Source organism: Podarcis melisellensis, assembly GCF_964234715.1.
Source record: "Podarcis melisellensis genome assembly, chromosome: 7".
In the NCBI taxonomy this organism is placed as follows: domain Eukaryota; kingdom Metazoa; phylum Chordata; class Lepidosauria; order Squamata; family Lacertidae; genus Podarcis; species Podarcis melisellensis.
The window spans coordinates 70,204,530-70,217,395 of NC_138539.1; the positions used below are offsets into that span (position 1 = coordinate 70,204,530).

General features: G+C 46.6%; 1 protein-coding gene and 1 long non-coding RNA gene across 5 annotated transcripts in view; one reads left to right on the plus strand and one right to left on the minus strand.

Moving 5' to 3' along the window:
* Nucleotides 1–12,866, minus strand: part of LOC309373820 — a 256,704-nt gene that overhangs the window by 73,754 nt on the left and 170,084 nt on the right. The window lies entirely within an intron of this gene.
* Nucleotides 546–6,113, plus strand: LOC309373769 (uncharacterized protein). The gene is made up of 2 exons (XM_081918279.1): nt 546–1,726; nt 5,106–6,113. Exons 1-2 carry the CDS (start codon nt 1,060–1,062, stop codon nt 5,678–5,680), a joined length of 1,242 nt encoding a protein of 413 aa, XP_081774405.1. The 5' UTR covers nt 546–1,059; the 3' UTR covers nt 5,681–6,113.

Below are 12,866 nucleotides of genomic sequence, written 5' to 3' on the forward strand. Positions count from 1 at the left end.
GGGCTTCCCCCTCCCCCCCCCAGTCATGTGCGGCGTTTTCGGGAGTCCCCGCACCCGCCCGTTGGGTCACCCCGCGGCTCCGCAGCCGCGGAGCGCAGCAGGCATTCTTCCCTCCCCCCCCATTCCTTCCTCCGTCTTCCTGGCTAAGGGAGACTCTTTCCCGCCCGCAGGATCGCTCCTTGGCTCCGAGCCGCGGAGCGCTCCTGGCAAAGCGCCCTTCCTTCTCCCCGGCTTACCTTGTCCTCCCCTGCTCAGCCGGCTCGCGGTGCGGTTGCGGCCTCCGTCGCGTCTCCGACGCTCCGTGGGCTGAAAGAATTAAATAAATAATTAATCAGCCGATATCGTTGCGGCGCGGCTAGCGCCTGATTCCTAAGGCCCCTGGTTACCTACTGGGGTAGCAGGCTCCGCTGGTGGGTGGCGTGAGGCCCTGGGAGCCTCCTGGGGCCTCGGAGCGGCCTTCGCCTCTTCGGAGGCGTTTTTTCGCTGCTTCACGGGGGTCCTCCATTGCAGCGAGGCTAGGGAGCGATCGTTGCTTTAGTTGGCCTGCGCCCCCTAGTGGCCGTTGGCAGTTATTGCAGCCGGCTTACCCTTGAGCTCCCCTAGTGGCCTAGCCGGTATTGCAGCCGGCCTACTTCAGAGCTCCCCTGCTGGCCTGGCCGGTATTGCAGCCGGCCTACTCTTGGGCTCCCCTGGTGGCCTAGCCGGTATTGCAGCCTCCTCTCCTTAAGTGGACAGGTTGTTATAGAGCCACCTGCTGGTTGATTTGATTGTTGCACCATTGCATATTGTTTTTCTGTAGAATTTTGAATTTTATTACAGGTTTTCTGGATTTATTTGAATAACTTTGTTTTGGTTGAGCCCTGAATTGGGTTGCCTACTCCCTCCTTGCAGGTTGGTTCGAAAGGCGCGTAAAAGTTCTAATTAGGGATTTTAATTAGAATTAATTACTTTGTTCCTTGAAGTGTTCTTGAGTTATTGGTTTCAAGTACTACTGGTTCAGGCTTGTTTACTCGTTAACAGTTTGGAATTTTCTGCTTTATTGTCTGTTGCCTAGCAGGTATGGCTCCAAAGAGGGACTCAGCTCGCCCTGGTTCATCTTCCACTGCAAAACGGCCTATTAGAGGCCCATCGCAGGCGTTACGCTCACCTGTGACACGGCAACCAGAGGGACGAGTGCAGTCCTTGGTGTCCAGCATGGCCGGTGATCCTGCGGCCTTATCTCGCTTCGCGGCTAATCTGGATGGCTTTCTACAGCAGTGTTCCAGTCAGCCGTCCACATCTGCAGCGCCGCCTCATCCTGTGGGAACATCATCTCCGGTCTTGTCGTCATCTGATGAGGATGAAAGTGGGGGATTGCTGCCTGTGGTGGGGGGAAGTGGCCCCCAGCCAACCAAAACCCGAAACGTACCTGCTGCTCGTGGCCGTGCACGGAGGTCCCATTCTTCCCGGAGAGCTTCGGGGAGGGGTGCCCATTCTGTTCCTTCTTCCCGCCATGGTAGGTTAGTGCTGCCTACCGTTGAGGCAGCATCTGTTCCTGGTCCCTCACGGGTGGTTTCTTCTCCATCGGCCCCAGGTTCCTCTCGGCCGGATCAGGAATCGGAATCTTCCATTGAAGACAGCTTACCGGTTCCGGCCAGGAAGTCTTCGGGCGGGAAGCGTCGCCGCAGGAGATCTTCCCGGAAGCATGCAAAGCGAAGGAGGGATGACTCCTCTACTTCTTATACCGGTACGTCATCTTCTAGTTCTGACGAGGAGTCGGGTAACTCGCTGGAACTTTACTGGGGCTTTGGCGAATCCGCATCGGGGCTCCCTAAGTGGGCTTGGGAGCGCAGGTCCAACACACATCGGGCTAGGTATGGTATTGTTCAGGAATGTTTGGATGGCGTGTTGGTACCAGATGTTAAAGTATCCACCAACTCTGCCAGAGACGTTATTCCTGGTTTGCACCTGTCATCGAAGGTGCGCTCTAGGATTTTGGATGGTCGATTTGTAGACATGTTTAAGTTGGCCCTACCTTCGGAGGACCAGGAGAAGAGTAGCTCTTCCAAAAGGCGTCAGGGGGTATCCAATGCAGACAGGACCTTCGAGCTCTGGCTCGATTGCTTTCAGGTCTTTGCTGGCGTAGTAATGGCGGCTTATCCTCGGAGGTCTCTTCATTTAATGGTTTATTTGTCCATTGTTCGCTCTGCATTCACCAGAGCCGGTGAAAAAGCCGCGATAAAATACGATGAGGCCTTCCGGCGCCGGGCGGCAAAAATTCCTTCTGCTCGCTGGGATCGTAAAGATCTTGACGTTTGGACCACCCACGTGGCCCCACTTATCGACAAGAAGGCGCCAGAACAGCAGAAGCCTAAGTCTGTGGTGCCGAAAGCTGGCCGGCGCCTGCTTTGCTGGGATTTCAATAGGGGCTCATGTAATCGCCAGGGATGCAAATTTGCCCACGCCTGCGAAAGGTGCAATGGTTCGCATCCCACTTCCTCATGTTTTGCAGGTCGGCGGCCCTTTCGTGGGGGAAAAGGGGGATCTCAGCAACCCCCAAAGCCCACCCCCACCGCCGCCTCCTCAGGAACTGGAAAGTAGTTCGCTGACATCCTTAGCGTATACACCAGCCCGCTTGCGGGTTTTGCGCACTTGGTTGCAGTCGTACCCCAACGGGGATGCTGCAGAATATTTGAGTAATGGTTTTTCGCAGGGTTTTCGGATTCCGGTAGCCAAATCCCCTGTGGCTAGGAATCCCGCTAACCAAAAGTCAGTTCGCGAGCTACCTCAGGTTGCTCGAAAGAAGATTGCAAAAGAGGTAGCCATGCGAAGGATGGCTGGTCCTTTTGATACCCCTCCTTTTAAAACTTTGCACGTATCCCCGTTGGGTATCGTGCCAAAGAAGGCGCCGGGGGAATTTCGTTTGATTCATAATTTATCACATCCCATGGGTATGTCGGTCAATGATGTTATCCCTCCTGAACTCTGTTCGGTCAAGTACGCATCTCTTGATCACGCGATCAAGATGATTCGGAGTTTTGGCTATTCGGCGTTACTGGCGAAATGCGATATTGAATCTGCCTTTCGCCTTTTGCCAATACACCCAGAAGATTTTTGGTTACTGGGTTTTCAGTTTGAGGGCAAATATTACTTTGATAAGGCTATGCCAATGGGATGCTCGATTGCCTGTGCCGCTTTCGAATCCTTCAGTTCCTTTTTGGAATGGGCATTGAAAGCAAAGACGGGTCTGGGCGGGGTCACTCATTACTTGGATGATTTTTTATTGGTCTCGGCCTCTGATACTGGTGACTGCTCGGTGCTATTGCAAGCGTTTGCTGATCTCACTCAGGAACTGGGCGTTCCCTTAGCCGCAGACAAGACCGAGGGTCCTTCGACTAGGTTGACCTATTTGGGTATCCTTTTGGATACTGTGGCTCAAACTTCTAGCTTACCTAGTGATAAGCTAGAAAACTTGAGAAGGGTGATAGGGGATCTCCTCCCATTAAGGAAGGTGTCCCTTCGGCAGCTTCAATCGCTGTTGGGACATTTGAATTTTGCATGTAGAGTGGTGGCGCCGGGGCGCCCCTTTTGCTCTCGCCTGGCTCGTCTCACCTCAGGGTTAAAAGCTCCGCACCATCGGGTACATCTTTCTAACCAGGTGAGGGCTGATCTATCCATTTGGTTGGAATTCCTGGAGGAATTCAATGGGGTGTCATTATGGCAAGACACGTTGAACTTGCGTAATGACTTCCAAGTGCAGTCTGATGCTGCTGGTTCCCTTGGATTTGGGCTCTATTGGAATGGTCGTTGGTGTGCAGAACGGTGGCCGCGGGAATGGCAGGGGGTAGAGATTACGCGGGACCTAACCTTTCTCGAGTTTTTTCCCATTGCAGTGGCAGTGCATTTGTGGGTCGAGGAGTTCAGGAACCGTCGTGTCTGCTTCTGGACCGATAATCAGGCCGTGGTGACAGTGTTGGCCAAGCTGTCGTCACGTTCCCCCCGGGTGTCGGCCTTATTACGGGTTTTTGTGTTACACTGCTTACGCTATAATATAGTTTTTTCAGCACGTTTTATCCCCGGGGTGTCTAACGAAATTGCTGATGCTCTGTCCCGTTTTCAGATGGAGCGGTTCAGACTTCTGGTCCCAGAGGCTCGGATACGTCCGGAATGTTTCCCGGAGCATCTTTGGAGCCTTGGCAGCAATTAGTTTTACAGGGAGTAGCGGCATCGGTCTCCTCTTCTACCCTACGTTCTTACACTAAAGTGTGGGGGGATTTTGTAAGGTTTATGCAGCAAGCTGCCTGCGAATTCAAAAGGGCTTCACCCACATCTTCCCAGGTGTTAAGTTACCTGGCACATCTATTTCAATTGGGCAGGGCAGCCAAGACAATTAGGATACATGCTGCGGCTATAGCATTTTTCTGCAAGGTATTCTTTGATAAGGATCCTTGTGCGAAGTTCATTGTTCGCAAAGCCTTGGAGGGATGGAGTCGTCTTTGTCCTTCACGGCCTGCAAATCGACAACCCATATCTTTTGATATGTTGTGTGAAATGCGCAGAAAGCTGCGGGTGGTTTGTTGGTCTGTGTACGAGGCCCGCCTGTTTTCAGCCGCCTTTTCGATTGCCTTTTTTGGGGCCCTGAGGGTGGGTGAAATAGTGGTCGAAGACCATAAGGATGGCCGTACTCGTGGCCTTTTGATGCTGGATGTGCAGTTGTCTCCTGTCGAACTCCGTCTCACAATTAGACATTCAAAAACGGACCAAAAGGGCAGGGGGGCCCTCATTCGTCTCCCGGCCACGGGAGAAGCGGGCCCCTGCCCTGTGGAGGATGTCAGGAGGTACCTGTCTGTCCGCACCCCTGGGGATGGTCCACTTCTTAGGCATGAGGACGGTTCCCCCCTGTCGAGGCAGCAGTTTGCGAAAGTAATGCGCAAAGTAATTGTGGCGGGTGGCGGCAGGGCATCTGATTTTGCCCCACATTCATTCAGGATTGGGGCTGCCACTACGGCGGCGCATTGGGGCTTGTCAGCAGCCAGAATACAGGATTTGGGTCGCTGGAAGTCTGAAGTGTTCAAAAGTTATATTCGTTAATAAGGACCTTACATTGTTTTGTTTGTTTATATTAGGTTTAGCTGCTGTCCGCGTATGGATGGTGGGGCACAGCATCGTCCATTGGGCTGGCGTTGCGGCTCGGCAGCTGGGTATGGGTCCTGGTCTCGGCCTTCCTCGACATGTTCAGTTGTCTTGGATATCCAGAAGGGGAATGCGTTGGTCGGAGCTCCTGCCTCGGATTCGGAGGCGGTTGTTATGGGATGTACCCCCGTCGGCCATTGTGGTACAACTGGGTGAGAACGACCTGGTTTCTATGAACTGTTTTTCCCTACGTGCAACCATTTTATCGGACTTGGAGACGCTGCAGGCTATGATGCCTGATGGAAAAATCTTTTGGTCAAGGCTGCTACAACGGCGCGCTTGGAGGGGCAGTCGTTGCCCAGCCGCCATTGAGAGAGCTAGGAGCCGTGTCAACTCCGCAGTCACGAGAAAAGTATGGGAGTTGGGTGGAGATGTGATATTTCATCCCGAAATTTCTTCTCAGAGGCCATCTCTGTTCCGAGATGATGGCGTGCACCTTTCTGCTTCGGGTAATGAAGTTTGGCTAGGTGCGGTGGTGGCCAAGCTGAGGTCTTGGCTGGGGTTGTGAGTGGTTTGGCGGCGAGCCGTGGGCTCCATGGCGGTTAGGCATTGGTTAAATTGGTGATTGGAGGGGTAAGGTGCCTATCCCTCCAAATGATGCGAATGGGAATTCCGTTAAAGGAATCCAGGGGCTTGCCATCCTTTCGTCCTTGTCCGTGGAGCCGGACCTGGGCCGGGCAAGACCCCACCGGAACATGAGGGTGAGAGGTGTTGGACTGTATTTTACCCAGCCTCATTTCTCCCCAATATTTGTTTCCCACGCTGGCTTCCGGTGGTGTCCGGATGTGCCAGCTCTGTCCTTGGGGGGCAAGGACAGATAGTCATAACCAATGCCTAAGCAACCACTCACATTTTCTGTATTTAAATAAAGTTGTGGCCAAAATTATGCCAAAAACCTAAACAAAAAATTAACGTGTGCTGTGTGAATTTTTTGGGGGGTGGCACTGTGGAACTCAACACGCAAAGGAAGCGACAGAGGTTAAAGTATACACACACACATGTGTTAAATTAAATATCTAAAAATCTTCTGCCTTTCACCTGCCGGAGATAGTTACCTCTCTTTACCTAGCAGTTGTCGCATGTATGAACTGAGTAGGAATCTTTCTGAATCTGACAAAGCTTTCGATGATTGCATTGATGATTGCAATTAAGTATTTTTTTTTATATATAATTTTTATTAGGTTTATAATATACAAAATTCAAATTCCAAATACATGTTTCCATAAATCTAGTGGACTCCCCCCGTCTTCCGAACACTGCATTCTCTGTAAAACCAAAACCTCAGCAATTTGTTGACTTATTTTAAACATAATAATATATCTTCCATTTTATCGTGATATCTGATCTCAAAACATTTCAATCCGAATCCATTAATTTTTAGTTTCAACACAATAAAATTATTTCATTACACCACTTCTGTCTTGTTGTGCCTTATTTACCAATTCAAAGATTTACCGATACTGAAGCTATAATTTCCTAGAGAGAAGCATTTTTTAACATTCATACAACTTATAATGCTTTTTCAAATAGTCCTTAAATTTTTCCCAAACTTCCTCCGTTTCTTCTTCTCCCGAGTCTCGAATTCTGCCGGTCATTTCAGCCAGTTCCATATAATCCATCAGCTGCGTCTGCCATTCTTCCAGTGTGGGTAGATTTTGTGTCTTCCAGTGCTTTGCCATCAAGATCCTTGCTGCTGTAGTAGCGTACATAAAGAAAGTTCTATCTTTCTTAGCCACCCTCTGGTCTACCATGCCCAGGAGGAAGGCCTCCGGTTTCTTGGGTAAGGTGAGTCTAAGCACCTTTTTTAGTTCATTATGTATCATCTCCCAGAAGGCCTTCACCTTCGGGCAGGTCCACCAGAGGTGTAGAAATGTCCCTTCCTCCTCTTTACATTTCCAACATTTATTATCAGACAGGTGATATATCTTTGCAAGCTTGACTGGGGTCATGTACCACCGGTATGTCATTTTCATAATATTTTCCTTCAAGGCACTACATGCCGTGAATTTCATTCCGGTGTTCCATAACCTTTCCCAGTCTTCAAACATAATGTTGTGCCCCAAGTCCTGCGCCCACTTTATCATGGAGGATTTAACAATCTCATCCTGTGTATTCCATTTAAGCAGCAAGTTGTACATTCTCGAAATTAACTTAGATTTTGGCTCAAGCAACTCTGTCTCTAGTTTCGATTTTTCCTCCTGGAAACCCACTTTTTTGTCCGCTTTAAAAACTTCCTGGATTTGAGCATAATGCAACCAATCTCGCACCTTGTTTTTTAACTTTTCCATACTCTGCAACCTCCATTTATCTCCAATTTTTTCAATTATTTCCCAATATTTAGGCCAGTGGGCCTCCATATTGAGTCTTTTACGTGCTTTGGCCTCCATCGGTGAGAGCCACCTCGGAGTTTTACTCTCCAATAAGTCTTTATATTTTGACCAGACCATAAAAATTGCCCTTCTGACAATATGGTTTTTGAACGATTTATGAACTTTAATCTTGTCGTACCACAAATATGCATGCCACCCAAAAGCATTATCAAATCCCTCCAGGTCGAGGACATCGGTGTTCTCCAACAAAATCCAATCCTTCAACCAGCAGAGGGCTGCAGATTCATAATATAACTTCAAGTCCGGCAGGGCAAACCCCCCTCTTTCTTTCGCATCTGTTAGTATTTTAAACTTTATTCGGGGATTTTGCCCTGCCAGACAAATTTAGATATATCCCTCTGCCATTTTCCAAAACATTCCACCTTATCCACGATCTGGAGGGCCTGAAACAAAAATAGCATTTTCGGCAAAACATTCATCTTTATAGCAGCTATTCTGCCCAACAAGGAAAGTTTCAGTCTTGACCATGTTTCCAAGTCTCTTTTGATCTCTGACCAACATTTCTCATAATTGTCCTTAAACAAATTCAAATTTTTGGAGGTCAGGTGCACCCCTAAGTACTTTACTTTTTTAACCACATTTAGTTCTGTTTCTTTTCTGAACTCCTCTATTTCAGTAGTTGTCAAGTTTTTTGCTAAAACTTTAGTTTTTTGTTTATTCAGCTTGAATCCCGCCACCCGACCAAAGTCAGAAATTAATTCTAACGCTCTTTTAGTACTAGAGGCTGGCTCCTGTAATGTTAATACCAAGTCATCTGCAAAAGCTTTCAGTTTATATTGTTTCTCTCCGACCACAATTCCCTGTGTCAACCGGTCATTTCTAATCATGTTCAATAGCACCTCCAGGACTGAGATAAACAACAGAGGAGATAGAGGGCACCCCTGTCGTGTCCCTTTTTCAATTTTGAACTCCTCTGTCACCACGTTGTTTACTATCAATTTAGCTTTTTGTTCTGAATAAATTGCTTCTATTCCATTTTCAAACCCCCGCCCTACTCCCATCCTTTCCAAATTTTTCTTCATAAACATCCAAGAAATGTTGTCAAAGGCTTTCTCCGCATCAATAAAGATCAACACCGCTCTTGTATTTGAGTTAATCTGTAAAAATTCCAAAATGTCAATGATGTTTCTTGTGTTGTCAAATAAATGTCTGCCAGGGAGAAAGCCTGCTTGGTCCTTATGAATCACTTCATTTAATACTTTCTTAAACCTGCTTGCCAGAATGTCTGCAAAGATTTTGTAATCCACATTTAGGAGTGAGATAGGACGGTAGTTTTTAAGTTGAGTTTTTTCAGTTTCTAATTTTGGTATCAACGTGATGAAAGCTTCTTTCCACGTTTCCGGTGCCTTCCTCCCCTCCATAATCTGGTTACAAACTTCCAACAATGGTTGTATCAATGAATCCTTCAATGCCTTATAATATTTGGAAGGAAGTCCATCAGGTCCCGGAGACTTGCCCAGTTGGAGGTTCTGAATGGCGCATTCAATTTCTTGGATTGTAATATTACAGTTCAGGGTTGCTCTCATTTCCTGGGGTATTTTTTGTAATCCATTAGTTGTGACAAATTGGTCCACCTCCGAGCCTTTTTGTGGCCTTTGTGAATAAAGTTCTTTGAAATATCTCTGGAAACACTTTCTAATTTCCTCGGGTTTCTGAACCATTCTCCCTTCAATCTCTAGATTTGTAACTGTATTAAGCTTTTGTCTCTTTTTCAACTGCCAAGCCAACAACTTCCCGCACTTATTAGCAGATTCAAAGGATCTTTGTTTCATTTGTTTAATTTTCCATTCCACCTCTTGATTTATCAGTTTCGAATATTGTGCCTGGAAAAACTTCACTTCTCTCAGGTTGTTTTGTCGTTCAATGTCTTTCAGGCGCTGACCTATTAGACTCTTTGCTTTAATGAGGCCCATTGATAGTAGGGACTGTGGATGCAGACCGCATGTAAGGAGTTTTTGATGCACAGTTTTGAACCACTTGCTTTTGTGAGGGTCTTGCATTACTAGAGGCAGTAGACCAGGTGGATTCAGATTAAGACGAAGCCAATAGTTGAATGTTCTCTGCCAGGTCCGAGTTTCCACAGATGGAAGGCAGGCCTCGAGTCGTAATGCTGCGTTTGGAACACAGGAGGGGACGCCGAATATCTGCCTTAGAAATTTAGACTGGACAGTTTCAAGACTGGAGCAGTGGTTCCCCGTCCAGATTTGTGCCCCGTACAGTAACTGCGCCAGAGGTTTTGCTTGAAAAACTTCAAGGGCTGCTGGGATGTATCTGCCCCCCTTCGTGTAAAAGAAGCGAGACAGCATCTTGATACTTTGAGCTGCTTTTTCTTTGGCACATTTTTGATGGACATCCCAGGACCCGGTCGACTCAATACTTCCTTTGATTTAGGCCTGGATCTCAGTTTTTTCTCTCCTTCTCTTATTTTCTCTAAAATCTTCTCCTTCTTTTCATTCCAGAGCCTTTTTTTAATCGTGTTCTGCTGTATTAGAAACCCTCTCATAACTGCTTTACTTGCGTCCCAGATTGTTCTTTTTTCCACATTTGTCTTTAAGTTTATTTCAAAATAGTCCTTTAAAACTTTTTGGGCCTTCTTAATAATCTCCTGATCTCTTAACAAAGCGTCATTCATTCTCCATCTGAAAGATCCGGTTGTATTTAATCTCAATTCCATTCTCAAAGCGTTGTGGTCGGAGCAGGTTTTTGGGCAGATTTCCACTTTTCTGGTCTTAGGTGCCAGCCCTCTAGTTATCCATATTTGGTCGATTCGCGTCCATGTCATGTGGGCCTCAGAAAAGAAGGTTCCTTCCTTCCCTAGGGGGTTCTTGATCCTCCATATGTCAATCAAATCCAAATTGTCAGTCATTTCGAAAAAGGTTTTTGGTAGTCTGCCGTCTTTCGTTATATTAGCACTTTGCGACTTATCCATATTCACTGAGGCGACTCCGTTCATATCTCCCAACATGATAATGTTGTTGTAATCCAAATAGTCCAGCATAGTCTCATGCAGCTTCTTGAAAAATTCCGATTTTCCATCATTTGGGGCGTATATTCCTAGAATTAAAAACTTTTCTCCTTGTGTCTGAATTTCAATTGCCAAAATTCTACCCTGTTCATCTTTAAATACGAATTTTGGTGACAAGTTCTCCTTTGCATATATCACCACTCCTCTTTTCTTAACTTTGTCCGATGAGATAAATTCTTGACCTAGCCTTTTGTTGATTAACACTTTTCTGTGGAGTCTTGTCACATGTGTTTCTTGCAGGCAAATAATGTCCAATTGTTCTTTTTTCAAAATATGAAATACTTTTCTCCGTTTTTCTGGAGAATTCCCGCCATTTATGTTCCAACTAAGAAGCTGTAGAGACATCCTGGTCTACTTCTTAAGTATCACAGTTGGGTATCTAATTTGTCCTCCGTTCCCGAAGGCTGTGGTGCCGGTCCGCCTCCAGATGGTACGGGTCTTGGTGGTGATCCCGGTGGTGGAGGCCAAGAATCTACAGCTCTCTTTTGGAGGTCCTCCTCGTTGTCGTGTAGGAACTTCTGGTGGTCCTCTGGTGTTTTAATTCTTACCTTCTTTCCTTTATAGGTGAATGATAAACCTTGAGGAAATTCCCACCTGTAAGGGATTGCGTTGTACCTTAACAATTTAGCCAAGTCTGTATATGAAGCTCTAAGGTCCAACAGATATTTAGGAATGTCTCTATAAATTTCTGCCCTTTTGCCTTCAACTTCCAGAGATTTTTTAAAATGTTGGCCTAGTATCTTGTCTCTTTCCTCTCTTGTTCTCAAACAAACCAAACAGTCTCTGGACTTGTCTTTCTTAACCGATCTTCCCAATCTGAAGGCCGTCACAATTTTGAAGTCTTTATCTTCCTCAACCCCCCAAAATTTAGAAAACAACTGTGTCAAAAATTCCTCTAGGTTGCCCTGCTCCAGCTCTGGGACGGCCCTCAGCCTAAGATTACATTCCTTACTTTTCAGTTCCACCATTGACAGGTAGGCTTGCTGTTCTCCTACCTGTCTTTTCAGAGGTCTTACTTCCCCTTTGATCTCCTCCACCTTTTTGCACGCTTGCTCAGCTTTTTGATTGGCTTCCGCAGCTAATTTGTAGTTCTCCGCCGTAGCTCCTTGCAATTTCTCAATAGCCTGAGTATGCTGGGAAACCTGATCTGTTAACTTACTGATAGTAGATGTAGCTCTGTCAATTTTAGATGACTGATCGTCCACCTTCTTATTCAAAAGTGCCAGTTGTTCCAAAATTTGTTTCAAGACTGGATCAGTTCCTCCAGTTGCCATATCTTCTGTTGCAAGCGTTTCAACTTCTTCCTCCTGCGCCGTCAGCACAGTTGGTACCGAGGATCTGCGTTGATGAGTCAACGTTGTTTGAACAAGCTGCCCAGCTCTCTTATCTTTTTTCTTTTCTTTAGCTTCCTCAGCTAAGGCTTCCTTAGCTTTAGATGCTCTTGTTTTCCCTGGGCCACTCATTCCCCAGCTGCCTCTGTTCAAGGTCAAATAGTCTTTCAATCCATGAGAAAGGCAAGTCCAGAATGTAAACAATTAAACCACAAAAAATCCCAATAAGGTACAGTTCCCAGACCTCTATGCCTCCGCAAATCCACTAGGGGGGGGTTTCAAAAGAAAGAAAGTTTCTTTTCCACCATCAAAGTTCCTATTTCAACTTTTATAGTCCCCAAGTTCGAAAAGGAGGCTTTCAGATAGTTCTGTTTCAAAATAGTGCCACAAGGTAGCAGAAAGGTTCCAATATCAGTATTAAAGCGATAGTGTATCCATCAATGCAACAATTTGTACTTAAGAAAAAGTTTCAGCAGCCTGACAGTACTCCTTTGCAACACTGGCAGTCCGATAGCTCGGTTATCCCTTCAATTCCACGTCACTTCACAATAGGAGGAAGATTCCTTAGCGCAGTAAACCAAAAGATTTAATCCTTCAATCTTTTTGATTTCTAGAAGAACACAGTCTGTTAATGCCCCTTCATACTAATTTCAAAGTCTCTTTTGAGCGCTTCAGCCCACATCGGGTTCTTTGCTTTGCTCTGATTAGCAGGATCGGGAGACGGACTTCCTGTTACTCGCCTCCCGTTTTCAGCCGAATTAAATAAATTTGAGTCAATCTTTAGTACCCCTTACTCACGGGTAAATTGCAGCCAATTCCGATGATTTTCAAGAAGAAAGGTCGACGCTCATCAGCAACAGCAGCGCGGCTTCACTTCCGCGAAAAGAGCAATGAACTCACAGCGCCGCTCCCCCTTTCACGTTCCGGAGCCTCTTATGAGGTCCCTTC

Coding starts and splice junctions, on each gene's coding strand:
- LOC309373769 (XM_081918279.1), top strand. CDS start 1,060: ATGGCTCCAAAGAGGGACTCAGCTCGCCCTGGTTCATCTTCCACTGCA. Junction 1,727..5,105: donor CTCCTCTACTTCTTATACCG/GTACGTCATCTT, acceptor TGTTTATATTAG/GTTTAGCTGCTGTCCGCGTA.